Source organism: Phoenix dactylifera, unplaced genomic scaffold (genome assembly GCF_009389715.1).
Source record: "Phoenix dactylifera cultivar Barhee BC4 unplaced genomic scaffold, palm_55x_up_171113_PBpolish2nd_filt_p 000064F, whole genome shotgun sequence".
Taxonomy (NCBI): domain Eukaryota; kingdom Viridiplantae; phylum Streptophyta; class Magnoliopsida; order Arecales; family Arecaceae; genus Phoenix; species Phoenix dactylifera.
In genome coordinates this window covers 476,656-498,349 of record NW_024067673.1, presented here as the reverse complement: position 1 = coordinate 498,349, position 21,694 = coordinate 476,656, and the positions used below count along the sequence as shown (strand labels likewise).

General features: G+C 42.6%; 1 protein-coding gene across 1 annotated transcript; it reads right to left on the bottom strand.

Moving 5' to 3' along the window:
* Positions 1 to 1,071: 1,071 nt before the first annotated feature.
* Positions 1,072 to 3,745, bottom strand: LOC103698627 (G-type lectin S-receptor-like serine/threonine-protein kinase LECRK3). Its single transcript, XM_008780665.3, has one exon. It carries the CDS (start codon positions 3,697 to 3,699, stop codon positions 1,291 to 1,293), a length of 2,409 nt encoding a protein of 802 aa, XP_008778887.1. The 5' UTR covers positions 3,700 to 3,745; the 3' UTR covers positions 1,072 to 1,290.
* Positions 3,746 to 21,694: the final 17,949 nt, after the last annotated feature.

Below are 21,694 nucleotides of genomic sequence, written 5' to 3'. Positions count from 1 at the left end.
TGACTATTACGGCAACCCTATCTGCCCTAAGAACATAAACCACAGTATTGCACCATTCTGCCTCCCCCAAGATCTCGCTCCAGTTCTTATTGGATAGATATACTGCCTGAAGACTCCAACAAGATTTGACCAAAAAAAAAAAAGACTGCATCAAGATCCAGCATTGCTCTGGTAGAATTCTGTCATCGAGGGCGGGCTCACAGATGTTAAATTACTGACCCTGGAATGTAGAGGAATGTAGATGATGCTCAATTTCTTCAGAGTAGCTGAATTCCATTTCCAATGGTGTCCGTTAACCAGTAAGCATCATAGGTGCATCTGGTTTGGTACAGAACCGTTGAAGCATGAAATTGCCATCAGGCTTAAGTCGCAAGCTGGAACCTTTCTTTAGGCTAATCTGGGTGAGTTAGACATGTAAAAACAGTCTGAAGCTCTGTCATTCAATAACGCCTCTGGATCTTGCAAGGACAAAGTTTCTGGTGTCAAGTTGTAAAAAGCATATGAGGCGTCAGTGAATTAGCCCTCCAGGCTGCCTAGCTAGTGTGGTTTGTGAGCAAGAACTGCCCATTGGTGGTCAGTTCAAGGTTGGCTCTGCTCTCCATGGGATTGTCTTCCTTCAGAACATATTAGAAAGACTAAACAAATTACGCTTACGATCTACCCTCTTGATTCTTTTTTCTGTGGTATAATTTTATGTATTTTCTCCCAATTGCAAGTACAGATACTGCAAAGAGTTTAGGACTTTTTCCCTTATTTTTTCCTCTCTTTTTTTAAAATTCAATAACTGAGCAGGCAGTTTGGCTGATGACATTTCTGAGGTCCAAATATGCTTCCTGTTTGCATTCAATAGATCTTGCTTTGAATCGATTACTATACCATCATCTAAAATCAAGGACTTTTCCATTGCTCTCCTGTACATTAGAGGAATTCTATGCATACACTCAAACCTATAGTCATTCGTTAAAATTTGTATGCTATTCATTAAACTTTCATTCACACGCTAGTTCTTATGCAACACTTCAGGGGTAACACATACTATCAAAATCCCTGTTATTTGATGCACAAGCTAACTACATGAAGAGCGAGAGCAAAAAGAAACACGCTCTTGGAGTTTTAAAATTAATACACTTGCCAACCCAAGGATTGACAAAATAGATGTACACAAAGGTGATAGTTGGCTAGAGAATGCCATTATTTTTTGCAGAAGCGGTACATAGGGTAAACAACAAACACGAGACATATTGTAGCAGCAAGTACATGGTTTCAGATTCTCAAAAAAAGCACATGATTTCACTGGATTGAGCTCATGTAGGAGGAAGGATCAGGGGGCTCTGGGATTGAGGTTGCTCCGTCCAGCATCTGAGTCACCTTTTGCATTGTAGGTCTCATTGATGGCTCCTCCTGGATACACCAAAGGGCCACCTTCACAAACCTCTCCACCCTCTTCATGTCAAAGGCTGCCTCTTCATCACCTTCCACCACCAATTCCAACATCCCATCTCTATAGCAATCGCTAACCCAGTATGTGAGTATCAGTCCCTCCTCGTTCCCCACCTCTTGTTCCACGCACTTCCTGCAACACACGATCTCCAGCAACATAACTCCAAAACTGTACACATCCACCTTTGCTGTGATCCCTATGTTCTTGAACCACTCTGGCGCAACATACCCTCTGGTCCCTCTGATGGCGGTGTTTGTTCGAGTCTGGTCTGTCCTCAGGAGCTTTGCCAGTCCAAAATCAGATATCCTTGCAACTAAATTGTCGTCCAAGAGTATGTTCTGAGGCTTTATGTCACAATGGATGATTTGGTTGCTGCACTCTTCGTGCAAGTACAGGAGGCCTCTTGCAATCCCCAGAGCTATCTGGACTCGCAGGTTCCAGTTTGGCCTGACGCTTCCAAAGAGGAATTCCCTCAGTGAGCCATTTTTCATGAATTCATATACCAGAAGCCGTTCATTCCCTTCGTTGCAGAATCCATACAGTCGGACTAGGTTCTTGTGGTAGGTCCGGCCGATGCTTCCGACTTCGTTCATAAATTCCTTGTCCATGTCTGGCAAAAGGTTATCAAGTTTCTTAACCGCAACACAGCTTGTGGGCCCGTCATCGAAGTAACCCTTGTAGACTCTGCTGAAAGCACCGCTACCGAGTTCTTCGCTGAATCCATTTGTGGCTTCTTCAAGCTCACTGTATGTAAATGAGCGAAGGCTCAGCGCTGCCATGTTCGAGCCAGGCTGAAGCTTCCGTCTCACTTTGTTGTGAGAACAAAAGCTCACGAAAAGCATTGCAGTGATGAGGACAAAATTCACAACAGCAGAGCTTCCTAGAAGCAGAGATCCAACCAAAATCCAAGCCCCTCTGTCTTTCTTCACTATGACTGGAGACGGAGATGGAGGCTGGGAGTTATTACCTTTGGCTACTTTGATGAAAGCCTTTCTCTCAACGTAAGCGCCCATCCTCCCGTTGGAAAGCGGGAGCTTCTTCTTCCAACAATCCCCATTATTATAGATAGCAACTGCACAGAAGCAGTCGCTCAAGCATTCTTTTCTACATTGGTCCTCATCTACGTTGTTGAAGTGCTCGTAATCAGATAAAGGCCAGTCGACGTCCCTCTTCTCTGAGAAATCATACAGTGACTCTATCTCCTTCTCATCTGCGTCACATCTTTGTGCTGGAAAATTTGCTTGACACCCTTTGTACTTCCTATTTGGATCCAAAAAGGAATACTCGGGTGGACACTCGCAGTCGACGAGGATTTGGTTGCCTTCTTTGCAGTAGCTATTGAAGCCACAAACGCCACTCCCGATCGTCGTTTCCAATTGGCAGATATCTGGAGGCTGGAAGCTCACCTGCTTCCAGCCTTCGTTCCAGCTCCTATCCCGCATCCCATTCTTTGGATAGACGTACTGCCTGAAGACCCCATAAGAGTCGAGCGTTGCCCTGTGATAGAAATCACCCATTGAAGCTATTCTCGCAGATGTAAAATTGAATCGAGTCCCGTTATTTAGGTCTAAGTAAACGGTACCCAGCTCGTCGAAGACGAGCTGTGTGCCGTTTCCAACAGTGTTGCTGGCCCAGTAAGGATCGTATTGAAATCCAGATGGGACGGCCACGGAATAAAACACTAGATTACCGTCAGCTTGGACCCTGAGCTTGAACCTTCCACTGGAGTAATCCGTGTCCATCATGCGGGCTCGCAGCTCGGTGTCCAGATTCAATACTTGGGAGGGCAAGATGGTGTCAGAGGGACTGTCAAAGCTCTGCCAACTAACGGAGGCATCAGCGCTCGCAAGCACGAAGTTTCCAGTATCGAGCATGGCAGCGTAGGAGGCATTGCTGGTGCCAGCGGCCCACACCTCCTGGCCGTTGTGGTCTTTGAGCGAGAGATCCCCGTCGGTGGTCAGCTGCACTACGGCTCCGTCTTGCACCGGTTGGTCTCCGTTCTTGTACCAAACTACGGTTTTGTTTGCTGTCTTCACGAACCAGATGGCAAGCAGGAAGAGGCTGCTATTGGTTTCGAGGGGATAAAATCCAAAGGCGAACTCGCCGGAAGGCGAGAGCCACGAGCTGTTTTCGCCTAGGGGAGTCAGGGAGGAGCGCAGGCTTATGTTGTGGTAAGCCTGAGCATCTGAAGGGCTGATTAAAGCTAGTAGCAGGAGGAGAGGAGGTAGGAAATGGTGGAACAGAGAAGAGGGTGCCATACCAGGGATTTGCTTGTAGGATTTTTCTTCAGTGGAGATTGGAGGAATCTTGGAAAGATATAGCACCGTCTTACTTTATTTTCTACGACATTGACTATCGGCGTCAACCTGAAAGCACCGCGAAAGTCGTCGTAGACGTCCCCAAGAGAGAGTAAATGGTAGCCATTCGTTCATGGAATAATATCAGAGACAGAAAAGTCTTCCAACACCGTTCGAATAGTCTCCAGACCCGACCGCCCCGTTTTTTTTTTTTGTTTGTTTGTTTGTTTGAAAACGGCAATTCATATAGCTCGAATGTGAGTACATCCTGCCAAGTCAAAAGAAAGCAAAGAAAACAAAAGGGGCGGAAGCTCTACTGTGGAGGTCCAGCGGAACTTCCCTAAATGCCGTGCAACATAGGGGGCGACTCAGTCTGCCGCCCTGTTCGCCTTCCGGAAAACATGTACTGCCTGAAACTCATCCATCTCCATAGCCAACCTGCGGGTTTTCTGAATCAGTGGATGACCATCTCCGTACCTATCCACACCCTGGATCCAAGCTATAACAATAGCAGAGTCCCCCTCAAGATGCACCCGCCCGGCCCCGAGCACTCGCCTCGCATAGGATAAGCCGGCCCAGGCTGCCCGCAGCTATGCTCCAACAACAGTGAGACCTGTCGTGCCCCGACCACCCGTTGCAACCAAAGTCCCAAAGTGGTCTCGAATAACAAATCCAACCCCTCCTGGCCTCCCATCCATCGCCACACTACCATCAAAATTCACTTTGAGATAACCAAGGGGTGGGGACACCCAAGAAACAACGGCAAACCTGGGCGCTGAAACAGCACTGCGGGTACCCCAAATGTCCCTAGTCATCCCAAGTGAAGGCCAGGTCGCACAAGAAAATACCTCCTCGGCCTGAAGCACAGCTCTCTCCACCACCATCCTTGCCGATAGCCTCTTGCCCTCAAACAATCGTGCATTCCGGTCCAACCAAATATGGTAAGCCAGATATGCTCTAAGTATCCCAGCCTCCGCGAACCTAGGACTCCGCACCGAGGCTCGCAACAGGTGTAACAGATCCTGTGCCGTCTAGGGATGGGAGACCGCCTCCAAATCTCCCTCGCCCTAGGGCACTGACAAAGAACATGCCGAATGGTCTCCTTTGTATCCGAACACACCTCGCACCCCTGAGGGACCTGTATGCCCCGCCTGACTAGCACACTCTTGGTAGGGGGCAGCCCCAGGCTATCTTCCAGATAAAGAGCGCCACCTGCGGGTGAATCCGCATATGCCAAATCCATCCTCACTCAATCCATCTCGCTGGCTCCCCACTGAAAAGGGTCTGTAGATTGATCGGTTCTTTCAATTTCGAAAATAAACCACGCAATAGCATGTATCCTGTAGGATAGTGATTACGGGTGTCGGTCCACAGGGATTGGAGAATAAGTTATTTTTCTTTAAAAATAAATCAAGAAAAAAAATTTGCAAACTTGATTTAACTAAATTAATCTATGAGTACGAATTAGAATTTATCAAAGTAAATGGATCTAGGGTTTGGAGTCCACCGCATAGCATTGCATCAGGGTCTGTGTTCTTAATTTTTTTTATCTTTTGGAGAGGCATGCAAATTGGCTACAAGCCTTTTAAAATAAAAGCATAAAGAGTTTTAGGAAGATCCATCTTAGGTATAGCAAAAAGTGTCTACCTAATTATGCTAACCTAGAGTGCAGTACACCTCATCTTCCTAGGCATGGATCATCTTAGATTACTTTACCAAACATGAATAGTAAATAGCATGCTCAAAGTTTAAACATCATAAAGAATTTTTCATTGATAATAAGACTTTAAACAAACTTCAAAAAGATTAAAAGAGTAAGAACTACAATGCCCTGATACATTGCTAGGGCTTCATCCAGCCCTAGACTAAACGTTCAGCCGCGCATGGCTTTCGGACGACCTCCCGTCTTCATAATAAAAAATCCTCTTCCCACGTTTGGCATCCCAGCGTCTCTCCCCTCTCTTTTTTTGTTTTTTGTTTTTATTCATCTTTCTCTACAAAACAGAGCATGCTCTGTTCTTTTCCTGTGAACCGCAGCCAGCCCCTCTCTCCCTCCTCCCCTCAGCCGATGGCCACCCTCCTCCTTATATTCGTCCGGGGTGCTCATTCGGGAAGGGAGAATGGATCACGGGCTGCTAATTCCGGGGCGTGATGCTGGAGGGCAGATCGCGGACGAAGAGGATGAAGGGCGTCAATCCGTGGGAGAATGGTTGGATCTCGGGAGGAAGGCGTGATCCGTGGAGCGCCGGATTGATTGCAGATGGCCGGATCAATGGAGCTGGCCGCTGGATCGACGGAAGGTTGACGTGCGGACGGAAGAAGATGAGGTGGCCGCGGGATTGACGGAATGGAGCTGGGAGGAGCCGATCACGGCTTGATGGGCGTTGGGAGATTGCTGGATCGGAGGCGTGTTGCTGGATGTGCTGGATCGCTGATCACGGACGGCTGGGAAGAGGGGCTGGCCGCGGGATCGACGGGAGGACGCCGTGATGCGCTGCGGGAGGAGGAAGAAGAACAGTAAAATTTCGTAACACTGTTCATATGAACAGTGTTTTCACGAAACACTGTTCATATGAACAGTGTCATTTCGGAACACTGTTCATATGAACAGTGATTTCAGTAATTTCAGAAAAAGTTCTTTTTCTTGCTCTATTTTGATGTAAAAATGGCCATATGTTGATTTAAAACAAAGGTCTTCCCTATTTTGCTTAGTTTGGAAATGTGATGCAGAGATGGGAATTTCTGAACCGTTTGATTGCTTGAGGTGGGTCATGATCGTTGATTTGCTTGAACTTGTTCTCAAGCCCAATGTCATTTAAATTTAATTCTTGCTAAACTGTTTCAGACCGAATTCGACCAGATAAAATAAACAGGACTAAAAACAAGACCGTGACTTAATAAAAAGGGTTAATCAAACCTTTTCCCCATACAAAAATAATTAATTATAACTTTCAATCTAATCAGGACCAAAACCCGTTTAATTATAACTTTAGCTTGATTACAACTCCATCAAGTTACCAAACCGGGTCAACACAATCTCCTCCCATATGTTTTCCTGTAGTTTTCATGAAGGATTGCAACCAAGAGAGAGACAAGTTCAAAGTCCGGTTTAAGAAAAGAATTATTTACTTCTTACCATATTTTAAATTTATTTCAATGATTATTCAATTTCATGGCAAAATACGTATTCATCAGTTTAAGAACATTGATAAGTGCTATGGAAAGATAACTAAATTATAAATTATTCAGCACTTATTATAGATCCCTAGCTCGTACCTGTGATTTGCCCGACTGCGCGCAGACTAACCTGTCAGACTCCCCCTGAAGTGGCACCGGGAGTCCCAAAATTGTCTCTGCCAGCTGCACCCCAAATGCCTCTCGAACCAACCCCTCCCTCCACCTGCCCTCCACTGGGTCCAACAAGTCGCTAACCCTCTAGCCCGCTAAGAGCACCGAGTCCACCATAGTCGGCATAGGGCTGATCGGCACTACGGTCACCCAACAGTCCTCCAAGACATCAATGGAGCGGCCATCACCAATAGCCCATCTGATCTCCAACAGGACCATTCCTTCTCTGGCACACATCTTCCTCCACACCGGAGAATGGTGGCGGCAGCTCTCACTCCGGGCACCAAGGCCCCATACTTGGTCCTCATCAGTGAGGACCACATACTAACAAATCTAGCAATGTGGCGGGCTGTTAGAGCCTCCCTCCGTACCAGCAAAGACTGCACCCCCAAGCCACCACATCTGGTAGGCTGGCACACCACCTCCCATGCCAACAGATGAATACCACCTCTACCGCCTTGTCTCCCCCAGATGAAAGTTCTAACTAGCTGCTCAATAATCCTTAGGACCGACACTAGAATAAAGGAATAGGAAAGTAAATAAATAGGAATCGAGGAGAGAACTGACCGAGCTAGGGTGATCCTCCCCATCATAGATAAAGAATGCATCTGCCAGCCCTCCAACCTCTACCTGATGCTAGCCTCTAGATAGGAACAATCTCTCTTACGCAACCGCCGTCCAGAAAGCGGGACCCCCAAGTATCTCATCATGCCATCCTGCTCGCCCACCCCCAAAATCTCACTGATAGAATGTCTCACCTCCGATCTGGTCGACGGGCTGAAACAAACTGCAGATTTCGAGAAGTTAACCCGTTGACCAGACATAGCACAGTAGTCCCGGAGAACCCTACCGAGCATCCGGGCATCCCGACGAGTCGCTCGGGCTAGCAGCAAGCAGTCATCCGCGAAGAGCAAATGAGAGATCGAAAGGGCATCCATCACTGGCCTGTAAGCCTCCAGCTCCTGGGTGAGCACAGTCTGACATAGAGCTCTGGATAATGCATCCGCACATATAATAAACAAAAGAGGGGATAGGGGACAGCCCTGTCGTAGCCCACCCATAGATACAAAGTAGCGAGAAGGAGTGTCATTCACCAGAATGGCAAAAGAAGGAGCCCTGACACAACCCATGATCTACCGAATCCATGCCCCAGAAAAACCAAACCCCTGCAAAGACTGGTGTACAAACTCCCATCGCATCCTATCGTAGGCCTGCTCCATGTCAAGCTTGACTCCCATCAAGCTTCTCCTCATCGGGGCCCTCCCCAAGTCAAACATGAACTCCTGGGCTATCATGACATTGTCGGAAATGCTCCGACCTCCTATAAAAGCTCCCTGCTCTGGACTGATCAACCTCGGAAGGATGTCCCGCAACCTGATGGCTAGGATCTTCGCCGTAGCCTTGTACAAAGTGGTGCACAGGCTAATCGGTCGAAAGTGACCCGGCTCCGAAGCATCCAGCCATTTCGGTATCAAGGTGATGAAGGTCCGCTGCCAGTCCGAAGACATCACTGCTGTAGTAAAAAACTGCTGTATGGCTGCTATCACATCCTGTCCCACTATCATTCAGGACCTCCGAAAGAACAACGGTGGAAAGCCATCCGGCTCTGGAGCCTTGTCCCCCTCAAGGGACCAGACCGCTTTCCGAATCTCCTCCACCGAGACCGGCCTGATCAACGCTGCAGTCTCCTCCTCCGACACCCTCACCGCCGGCGTCAGTATCTCCACTCGGCCCCCCTCTCCAAACTGCTCCGTCCACCTCGCTCTGAAGAAACACTCCACCATCCTCCGAATCATAACAGGGTCATCTGATAACTGGCCATCCTCATCCCTGATGACTCTGATCCTGTTCTGGTGCCTCCTGATCACCGTCATCTAATGGAAGAACTTGGTGTTTCGGTCACCCTCCAAGATCCACTGTACCCTAGACTTCTGTCTTCATAATATTTTCTGCTGTCTGAGAACGGAATCATGTAAAGCCAGGTGTGATCTAAGCTCCCCAATCTCCTCCTCCGATAACCCTCTCCTATATGCTTCCGAGACTGTAATCTAGAAATGGCCTTAGAGTCCTCGGCTAGTCACTAATTTCACTTGTCCGAACTAAAACTAGGCCTTAGAGTCCTCGGCTAGTCACAAGAAAAGCTGAACCAAGGCAAATCGATTGTTTTAGTCCAAACTGAAGTGATCCAGTCTCCAACCGGATTAGTTCAACAGTGAAAAATAATTTCGGTTCCTAATGAGCTGAAATTTGATTGGCTTTGGCTGAAACCAACCGAAATTGGTCAGAATAAGCTAAAATTGGATGGAACCGTCCGGTCCAATTTGATTTGGTTCGGATCGGTACTTAAAAAAAAAATCTTCTGTCAGTTGTGGAGTGATTGATTATAACCCTATTTGATTTTGATGAGCACAAAGCAATTGAGTATATTTTATGTTATACTAATAAATTCAATCCAGTATCTCAGGCAAAATTTGTGAGAATCTTCTTTTGAGTGCATGTGGAAATCAGCTTAAGTCAAAGGCTGAAACTCGAGTCGACTCTGGAGGATTACGAGTCGACTCCAGGTGTTTCAGATGTTCTGGCACAAGCTCGAGTCGACTCCGACACACTGCGAGTCGACTCCGACTGAGAACAGACAGCAGAACAGAAAGATGAATCTCAGACCCTGTCATCGAGCCGACTTCTGAAGAATTCGAGTTGACTCCGATGCTTGCCGAGTCGACTCCCGATAGTTCCGAGTCGACTCCAAGGAGTAACAGATAGAAAGACAGAGAAGTGGTTTCTGGACCCTATTACCGAGTCGACTCCAGAAGAATTCGAGTCGACTCCAACGGTTGGGGAGTCGACTCCTAAACAAGCAAGAGTTGACTCTCAGAGGAAAGCAAGACTAAAAGATAGAGAACCAATTTCGGGCTCTGAGAGCCGAGTCGACTCCACGACAATCCGAGTCGACTCCGAGGGAATTCAACTCCAAACATAGAAGATCAGTTTTTGGGCTCTGAGAGCCGAGTCGACTCTAAGACGATCCGAGTCGACTCCGAGGCAGTTCAACTCCAAAGATAGAAGATCAGTTTTTCGGTCTCTGAGAACCGAGTCGACTCGATGGAGTAAACCTGAAAGAAAGATCTCTGAAATCCTAAGAATGAGTCGTCTCCAGAGGACCGAGTCATCTCTGGATACTGGTGAGTCGACTCTAAGTTTGGCCGAGTCGACTCCAGAACGGGACAGCACTTTAATTCAAATCCTGAACAGTGGGCGAGTCGTCTCCAGTAAAGCATGAGTCAACTCCAGTAACAGCCGAGTCGACTCCGATCCCAACGGACACATTGTCAGGAGTTGCAGAATGTGCAGAACGGCTCTAAATTGGTGTCTAACGGCTAGTTTTCAAAGTAGACTGCTTAAATAGCTAGAGTGAACAGTAATAGATATCAAGAGAGAGATTCCATTCAAAGAAAAAGTGATTTCTACCTACTAAAGGCTCTCAAGAGTAAATACAAGAGAAAGAAGGAAGAAGTGCATTGAACTCCATCCTACAAATGCTTTCCTCGCATTCAAGGCTCCCCTTCTGACAGCAAATCTTCAGCACACTCAAAGAGGAGTCTCAGAGTTCGAGAAGCCCCTTCTTTCCCTTCCAAAAATCTGTTTGAGAGCTTCTAACTCTACTTTATTCATATTGTTCATATTTGCTTTTTAAGAAGCTATTCTTGTACTCTTTCCAAACTGTTTCTCTTACTTGATTCAATCAGGGGATTGAATCAAGGGTGTTAAGGTTGGTTGGTGAGCCGAGGGTAAAACCAACAGTGTAAGGGTTCGATTGTGATCCCAGAAAAACAATCGGATGGTTCTAGTCGGTGAGCCTGTGAAAACCGACCGAGTTCGTTGTGATCTCGTAAAACAACAAGTTGGGTTGTGAGCTTGTAAAACAACCGGCTGTAATTCGAGGGATTATAGTGAACTCCCAAGTGAAGCTTGGAGAGTGGACGTAGGAGCAAGGGTTAGCTCCGAACCACTATAAAATCTCTTGTGTTTGTGATTGGTTCATTGTCTCCTCCATCCCCTTCATTCACTACATATAGCAAACTAATTAATCCGCTTGCAATAAGGTTTAATTAGTTACTCATTAAGTTATTATTTGTAATAATCACTTAAAACCCAATTCACCCCCCCCTCTTGGGTTGTCTTCTTGGGCAACAAGTGGTATCAGAGCAGGAACTCTTATATCAAAAGAGTAAAAGATCAAAAGAGGCAATTCACCCATAGACCTCCATTCTTCAATGGAACCAACTACACCTATTGGAAGGCTAGGATGAGGATATTTATCCAAGCTCAAGATTATGAGATTTGGAGCACCATAGTTAATGGACCATTCATTCCTTCAATTTTTGTAGATGGTATTACTATACCCAAACTTGAAAAAGATTGGGATGACAATGATATAAGGAAGGCACAACTAAATACCAAAGCAATGAATGTGCTTTATTGTGCCTTAGACCGCAATGAATTCAATAGAGTCTCTACTTGCAATTCTGCAAAAGAAATATGGGACAGACTTGAGGTGACCCACGAGGGCACGAATCAAGTCAAAGAATCTAAAATAAACATACTAGTTCATAAGTATGAACTATTTAAAATGAATTTTAATGAAACTATCACTAGCATGTTTACTAGATTTACTGATATTGTCAATGGTTTAAAAAATCTTGGCAAAAGCTATGCTAACAGTGACCTTGTCAGAAAAATTCTTCGATTTTTGCCAAGGTCATGGGAAGCCAAGGTAACGGCAATCCAAGAAGCCAAGGACTTGAACAAGCTGCCACTTGAGGAGCTTCTTGGATCCCTTATGACGCATGAGCTCACGATGAAACAACACAGCGAAGAAGAATCCTCTCATAAGAAAAAGATAATAGCCCTCAAATCTACTTCTTCTAACAAAGATCCATCTTGCAGTAGCAGCAGCGAAGAAGAAGATAATGAGGAAGACGATGATGAGGCTCTTCTCGTGCGAAAGTTTAGAAAATTCATCAACCGGAAGAAGTCCTTTCATCAGAGGAGAGGTCCCTCAAGTTCCTACAACAAGGATAAAGGTAAGAAAAGGAAAAATGAAGGAATCAGATGCTATGAATGCAAGAAGCCGGGACATTTCAGAGTTGACTGTCCCTTACTGAAGAAGGGCAGTAAATATAAGAAAAAGAAAGTCCTCGTCTCCACTTTGACGGACTCCGATTCATCATCATCATTATCGGATGAGGAACAAGAGGAAAAGGCCAACTTTTGTTTTATGGCGAATGAAAATGAGGTAACATCTGAAACACATTTAGATTTTACCTTTGATGAATTGTATGATGCTTTTAATGAACTAATGGATGAATATAAGTCAATAAATCTTAAGAATAAAGAACTAAAGCTAACTAATCAATCTCACTTACATTAATACGATAATTTAATTAAGGATAAGGATTTTATCATTAAAGAAAATTTGGAACTTAAGACAAACAACCAAATGTTAATTCAAAAAACTAATATCTTAATTAAAAATAACGAAAAACTAACTAAGAAAATTTCAGAACTTAAAAACGGTAAATAAACTATAAAAGATAATCTCACAAAAGACTTAAACATACTAAAAACAGAAAAACAAAAGCTAACAAAAGAACTTGAAAGATACAAACCTATTGTTGAAAAGTTTACATATAGTTCTGAAAAATTGGAAATGATACTTAATAATCAACGAGCTGTATTTAATAGAGCTGGTTTAGGGTATAAACCTTAGAATAAGCAAAAGCTCCTTAGAAACTTTTTTGTGAAAGCAGGGGAAAGTAAAACTAAGAATATAACCTGTTTTTGCTATGGAAAAGTAGGACATAAAGCTAATGTGTGTGACCATAGGAAAGTAGAAGTTAAAAGAAAAATTAAAAAGATTTGGGTTCCAAAAGGAACCAACATTACTAACCTTGAAGGACCCAAGAAAACTTGGGTACCTAAAATTGTATGATTTTCTTGTGTAGGAGTGTCTTGCAGCCAAAGTCGACAAAAACTGTTGGTACTTGGATAGTGGCTGCTCAAGACACATGACGGGTGACAAGGAGCAATTCTTCACCCTAAAGCCTAAAAGGGGAGGTGCTGTGACATTTGGAGACAATAACCAAGGTCACATCGTTGGTATAGGTAAAGTACAAATCACCTCTTCAACCTTTGTTGATAATGTATGATTTGTAGATGGTCTTAAGCATAACTTACTTAGCGTAAGTCAATTATGTGATAGAGGTTTTGATGTTCTGTTTAAGCCAACCCTATGCATCATAACCAACTCAATTGACAATAGCTTAGTATTCAAAGGAATAAAACGTGGAAATGTATACGTAGTAGATCTTGAAGATCTTGCCAAAAATAACCCTTGCTTAGTAGCTAGTGATACTAAAGTTAATGATGCAAGTTGGTTATGGCATCGCAGGTTAGGTTATGCAAGTATGGATACAATATCAAAACTAGTTAAAAGAGATTCTGTAATAGGTTTGCCAAAACTAAAATTCGAGAAAAATAAAATTTGTGAAGCATGTCAATATGGCAAACAATCTAGGAGTTCTTTTAAATCCATAAATTGTGTCACTACTACTAGACCCCTTGAACTACTACACATGGATCTATTTGGACCAACTAGAACCACAAGTCTTGGTGGAAACAAGTATGGACTTGTCATTGTAGATGATTTTTCTAGATACACATGAGTCATGTTCTTAGCTCATAAAGATGAAGCATTTTCAGTATTTAAGAAATTTCATAAGAAAGTTACTAATTCAAGAAATGCTTCAGTTATAGCTATTAGGAGTGATCATGGAACGGAATTTGAAAATCATCTATTTGACGAATTTTCTAGTAAAAAGGGAATAACTCATAACTTCTCTGCACCTAGGACACCACAACAAAATGGAGTTGTAGAAAGAAAGAATAGAACCCTAGAGAAAATGGCTAGAATCATGTTGTACGAAAGTAACCTCCCTAAATATTTTTGGGGAGAAGCCATTAATACATCATGTCATATATTAAATAGAGTTTTATTGAGACCAATTATAAAGAAAACACCTTATGAACTTTGGAGAGGTAGAAAGTCCAAAGTAAACTATTTTCATGTTTTTGGATGTAGATGTTTCATTCATAATAATGGCAAAGATAACTTAGGTAAATTTAATTCTAAATCAGATGAAGGTATCTTTTTGGGATATTCCACATTAAGTAAAGCTTATAGAGTCTTTAACAAAAGAACCCTTGTTATTGAAGAGTCTATACATGTTGTTTTTGATGATACTAATGATATCTCTTCTAGCAAGAAAGTAGCTCTTGATGATGATGCAGAAATTTTTGAAGAAAAGATAGATGAGATGACATTACAAGAGGATGAACCAAAGCAAATTGGAGAAACTTCAACAAGCCAAGAGGTAATTGTTGATCATGGGCTGACTAAGGCTTGGAGGTATGCTCATGGTCATCCTAAGGAATTAATTTTAGATGATCCATTTCAACCTGTTAGAACTAGAGCATCTCTTAGGAACTTAAATAATCATCTAGCATTTGTCTCACACTTTGAACCTAAAAATATAGAAGAAGCTAAAAATGATGTAAATTGGATAAATGCGATGCAAGAAGAGCTAAACCAATTTACTAGAAACAAAGTATGGAACCTAGTTGAACGACCCACTGAATACTCAATAATAGGAACTAAATGGATATATAAAAATAAACTTGATGAAAATCTAATCGTGATTAGGAACAAGGCTAGGCTAGTAGAAAAGGGCTATAATCAAGAAGAAGGTATAGACTTTGAAGAGACTTTTGCTCCTGTAGCTAAACTTGAAGCAATTAGATTGTTACTAGCATTTGCATGCTCTAAAGACTTCAAACTATTTCAAATGGATGTAAAAAGTGCTTTTTTGAATGGGTATATTAATGAAGAGGTGTATGTAGAACAACCTCCTGGTTTTGAAAATCATCAATACCCCAATCATGTTTATAAACTAAACAAAGCACTTTATGGTCTGAAACAAGCTCCTAGAGCATGGTATGAAAGACTTAGCAAATTTCTATTAGACCATGAATTCTCTAGAGGGAACGTTGATACAACACTGTTTTTAAAGAAGAAAAATAAAGATATGTTAGTTGTTCAGATTTATGTTGATGTATTATTTTTGGTGCTACTAACAATCACCTCTACGAAAAATTTGTTAACTTAATGCAGAGTGAATTTGAAATGAGCATGATGGGAGAGCTAAACTATTTCCTCGGGCTCCACATCAAACAATCTAAAGAAGGCATCTTCATCTGTCAAGCAAAATACATCAAGGAGATGCTTAAGAAGTTTGATATGGATGAAAACAAGTCAATCAGCACACCCATGAGTTCATCATGCAAACTAGACAAAGATGAATCAGATAAATCAGTAGATCAAAAGATGTATAGAGGTATGATAGGATCTTTATTATATCTTACTGCAAGTAGACCTGATATCATATTTAGTGTATGCATGTGTGCTAGATATCAATCTAATCCTAAGGAATCACATTTAATTGCTGTTAAGAGAATCTTTAAATACCTAATAGGAAAAAAAAAATATAGGTTTACGGTACTCTAAAGACTCAAGCATAAACTTAATAGGGTACACTGATTCAGACTTCGCTGGTTGTAAACTTGATAGAAAAAGCACCAGCGGGTCATGCCAATTCTTAGGAGAAAACTTAATCTCTTGGTTTAGCAAGAAACAAAACTCGGTTGCACTATCTATGGCTGAAGCCGAATATATAGCTGCCGGAAGTTGTTGTGCTCAAATCTTGTGGATTAAACAACAACTTGAAGATTATGGCATTAAACAAGATAAAATTTTCATTAACTGTGATAATATAAGTGTCATTAATCTAACTAAAAATTCAATTCAACATTCAAGAACTAAACACATTGAGATAAGACATTACTTCATAAGAGATCATGTTCTGAATGGTGATGTGACACTTCAATTTGTTTGTATTGATGATCAACTTGCTGATATCTTCACAAAACCTTTGAGTGAAGATCGATTTTGTATACTTAGAAGAGGGTTAGGAGTGATTGATCCATTCTAGTGATACTCTCCTCTAATTCATTGATTTTGATGATTAGTTTATGTTGGACATAGGACCTCTTATCTATGATCATCAAATCAGTTCTTAAATCCGAGATAGTCGCATAACTCTCTCTTTTGGCATAGAAATAAAAAGATTTTTGGTTATGTGCCAGAGTTCGAGTCGACTCGAATAGATTTTAGAGTCGGCTCGTGGGCGAGTCGACTCGCGCATATTTGGGAGTCGACTCGAGGTCGAGTCGACTCGCGACTTACCGGAGTCGACTCGAGGTCGGGAATCTGACTTTTAACCCTAAGTCGAATATTTTCTCTTCACTTCTATTTTCAGCCGCCACTATTCAAAAGCCCTAGAGCCGTCTCCGACCTCGTCTCCGACCCATTTTAGGTCATCTCCTTCGAGTTTTCTTTCATTTCCCTTGACCTTCCCCCGTGTTTAGGTCAAAAATGCCTAGGAAAGTCGTTGTCCCAAGCCGAAAGAGACCCTTCTCCGCGAGTGGGGCCGAGTGACGGTCCAAGGCTAGGAACGAACCCACGAGGCCACCACCTCCGGTTCCTTCCCCGCCTAGGCCGGTTCCCTCGTGCTCATGCACCGGGAAGGTTGTCTCTACTGGGAGGCAAGTCAACTTTGACTTCCTCTCCCGGGAAGGGTTCAACCTAGGGCATCACCTTAGGGCCCAGGGCTTAGAGTTCTTCTGTTCACTTGACCTCCCTACCTATCCAGGGTTAGTTAGGAAATTTTACGGTACTGTCGCACGGGTTAGCGGCGGTATCCAGGGGACTGTAGTAGGTGTCCCTATTTTCATCTCGGAGGACTTCATTGCTCGAGTCCTGTTGGAATTTGTATCCTAAATGTCAATCGTCAGCATATTGATGATTGAATTTTGTAAATGAATTGACAAATTAATAAAGTGTTATTTGGCATTATTCATCATTTCATCTTCAAATGAACTCTTATATGATGAAGTCCTTAGGACTTATGTTATGATAAAGGAGGATTTATCTTTGAGTCCTTAAACTTGTTTGCGACGAAATGATATGTTGTTACTAGGACGACAACATTATCGAGATTAGGTCGTTGTGTGACATATATGTTGGTTGTCCTCTTAACCAAGGAGTGTGGAGACACTGGTATGCCACACAAGTGAAGTGTAGAAGTACATTTCACTAAACGTGACCAATTCCGGAACGCTCTACTGTCGAGAGATGTTCCGAGTGGATATGGATATAAGTTTGGCCCTCTGACCTGAGACCGCAACCTGTGACTAGCAAGCAACTCACTGTACTTTGGTACCGGACTACCTGAATTTCTAATTCAGTGACGGAAGGTCACTGGGTGCAGTCAAGTACTTGCGTAGTCAGTTGTGAGTCAAGATGGAATTGACCCCTCCTGAAAACAGGAGATAATGTCTTGTGATTAATTTAGCAAAACCTTGGCCAGGGTAATCCCAGTGAGGAGTCACGGGATATCTAAAGTTAATCACATAATGGATGTACTAATTATAGGGTTGACAGTGAGCTCTAAGTCATCCTGGCATTAGGAGTCAAAGGGATTGAATTATACAGTAACCATAGTTCAGGGTTCCAGAATATTTGCTTCGCATATATTCGACCTATCCGGACGTCGGGTACCATTGCTAGATGATCACATCGATTAGTGTAGAAAATTGTTCCTATACTACCGGCTTAGGTTCGAACCTATGAGGTCACACGCATAGAAGATTCCTGATTGATCAAGAAAGCTGATGAATGATTAAGAATCATTCAGGGATAATTTGGTCAATTTGATTGGCAAATTATCTTATAAAATAATTAAAGTAATTATTGAAGGATTAATTAGTAATTAAATTACTAATAAACTCAATTTGATTGAGTAATTGTGCTAAGGATGAGCCAAATTGAATTGGATTCAAGTTTGGGCTCAATCAGGGTTTTGACCTGATTGGATTAGGTCAGAACCAAAAAGGACTTAAGCTGATCAAATTAATTTTAAATTAATTTGTTCTTAATTGGGGATTGACCTAATTGAATTAGGTCCAACACAAAGTAATAATTCAATTTGATTGAGTTTGCATGAGCCAAAATTGAATTGGATTCAATTTGAGCTCAATCAGGGTCTGACCTGATTAGATTGGGTTCAACCAAATTGCTTTGTTTTAATTCGGGTTTGACCAAATTTGATTAGGTGCAACCCAAGGGGATTAGGCTCAGATGATGTGGCAATTATTGGTGACATGGAATTGGATTTCATGAATTTTAAATAAACCAAAATTATTGCATGGCACATGGACCCATTGCTTGACACATGGCGACATTGTTTGTTATTTGAATTTAAATTCAAACATTAAGCAATGTGTTAAATGATTTTAATCACTCAAACCATCAGCCAAGGTGGCGTCTGAGTTTTTGAATGGATTAAATTCGAATTTTAAGAGGTGATTTCGAAATTATGAAGTGTTTTACCTTGCCGCATAGATTTCAAATTCCTTCCCTCTTGCACATGTGTTTAAAATTTGAATTTAAATCAGATTTGGTTGAGATCTGATTTGGGTTGTTCCTATTCCTTTGCATGTGCCAACTAAAAGAGGTTTTCTGAAAATAAATTTTGAATTTTGAATGAAAATTCGGAGGCCATTAAAAGGGGTCAAACATGGGCACCAAAAACAGATCCATTGCAGCCTTCTTCCTCACCCGCCTCCTCCTCCTCTTCTTCTCCATTTTAGATAGGGTTTTCAGGGTGAATATCTAGAAGATTCAAGATCAGATCTGAGTCCTCTACTTCCCTTACAAACCTCATCTCTATCTGCTTCAAGACGATTGATCAAAAGTTGATTGAATCCCGGCGGACAGATTTTAGCTTTCAAGTGTTCTGCAGCTGCTAGCACTGTTGCGGAAGAAGATCCTTCAGGACTTCGCGTGTACTTCTCGTAGAGGCCATTCGTGTGCGTGGCTGCGAAGTCAAGAATCAGATTCACAACTTTATCCATCATAAAAGGTATTAATCTAGCATTAATCATTTATTATGGTGTCAAGGTCTAGGTCCAATTCTCCGAGGTTTTACCCTCTTTTGGGGCTCCTCACGGAGATATCTCCAGAATCCATTCGATGGATATTCGGAGATTAATTGGAATAGAGTTCTTAAGTTTCAGATCTGATAGTTAATCATGCATAAAAGTTTTAGCATAATTGTTTAAATGATTCCGGCATAATCCTATGTGTTCTTAAGGTGCTGATTTCTAGATTTGATCTTGTAAGCATGCATGAATTGAATTGTTTGATTTGGTTTTTCCGCTGCATTTTAAAACTTAAAAAGAACTACGTATGGCTTGATCCCCCTTATGAAGGGGTACGTAGGCAATCCGATCAGGTTCAGCCATGGTTTTCAAAAAAAAAAAAAAAATTCAGCATGCTAAACACCGAAGAACCTAGGATTCACTTTCAAGTCCTCCATCTCTCAAGTGAGGGGATTGTTCCCACACACCCCTCCGATAGGACAGAGGCCCTTACGGCCATCTTAGGGAGTCCACCTCTATCCCTCATAGAGGAGGTGTTCGCAAATCAGCTTTCGGCTGAAATGCGGCTTCTCCTAAGTATCATTTCTAGGACTCTCTTCCCCAAAACTGGTAGGTTTGACTTCATTTCAGAGAGAGACCTAGCTTTGATGTTCTACATCCTCCAAGACACTCCCATCAACTTTCCTAAACTCATCTACAAATACCTTTGTGAACCCCTAGACAAACCTAGGCTGAGTCTCCCGTATGGGATGTTGTTCACCCTTATCTTTAGGGAGCTAGAGGTCCCTATCCCTGAGGGGGAACCCTCTCGCTCACTACGTTTTACAGATCGCATGGGTGAGGGGACCTTTCATCGGATGGGATTCCATAAGGTCGGGGGAGTATGGGTACGGAAACTATCCACATCCACACCATCTGACCCTACCACTCATCACTCTCCTAGCCCTGACCATGACCAGGAGCACTGTACAGATCTTCTCCCCTATCCTTCCACTTCTGGTCCTACCCATACTGAGCCCTCCACCTCCACTGCCCTACCTTCTCAGTAGCAGCCCCTGGAGGTTCGGATATCTTCTGAGCAGCTCCGAGAGTTGCGGCAGGAGATAGTGAGGGAGCTGAGGGATGACCTGCTGAGGGAGCTCCGAGGTCCTCAGACAGTTCCCTCCACCGAGCTAGTTCCCTCCTTGGCAGCCGTGACCGAGATGACTGCGCACCTGAGGGAGGAAATATCCAATGTGCGAAGCCTAGTTCAAGCTCAATATTGGAACATGAGTGACGTCAAGGACGACACGAAGAAGATGCGAGACGGCATCCGACATGAGCTAGGCAGCCAGAGCCAGGGTGCAGAGCGACTAGCCCATGTGTTGATCTCCAAGTTGGACACCCTTCAGGAGAGTGTGACCGAGCTTACCACGATCAAGTCTAGGGCCACCTCGGAGATCATAGTTCAGCTAGGGGATGTTCAAGAGGTGCTCAGCTTGGTCTTGAAACACAAGAGACTAGGTTCAGGAGCCTCATCCTCCAAGAAATCCTAGTGTATTTGTTTTATGATGTATTTGTTTTTACACTTGTACGATGTTTTTACAGTTGTACTCAAATTAGCATCAATACAATGAGTAGACATTTCCTTTCAAAATTGTGCAATTGAGTTTCAAAACTGTGTTCTATGCCTTTTTGCTATGATGACAAAAAGGGGGAGAAAATATGATGAATTGAATATAAAGGAAATCATAAAAAAGGAGAATTCTTAAAGCAAAATGTAATTTGTTCTAAGTGGATTCGATACCTCGAGGCTCATTATCTCTCTGTTGGGGCTCCTCAAGGAGTAATCTCCAGAATCTATTCAAAGGATATTCGGAGATTAGTTGAATCATACTCAAGAACAAATTGTCAGATTTTTCCTCTGAAAGTAAGAATTTAAGCTAAAAAGATTCAAGACATTAAAAGAAAATTCATAAAGTCTAAGCAAAATTGAATGCATATGTTGAGGGGGAGAATCTGAAATCTTAAGAAAGCAAATTCATTAAACACATATAAGCCAAACAATTGACTGCATGATATGAAGACTTATATAATTCCAAATGAAAGGAGGAGCTTTAATCTTAGGATTTACTGATTCATACCTTTCAATTCTGGATAAATTAAAATAACTAGACATTTGAATTCATTTCAAAATCTTTACTATGAATCATTTTTTGATTGAGCAATTCACTTTAAAAATACTCAATATTTTGTCATCATCAAAAAGGGGGAGATTGTGGAGTGATTGATTATAACCCTATTTGATTTTGATGAGCACAAAGCAATTGAGTATATTTTATGTTATACTAATGAATTCAATCCAGTATCTCAGGCAAAATTTGTGAGAATCTTCTTTTGAGTGCATGTGGAAATCAGCTTAAGTCAAAGGCTGAAACTCGAGTCGACTCCGGAGGATTACGAGTCGACTCCAGGTGTTTCAGATGTTCTGGCACAGGCTCGAGTCGACTCC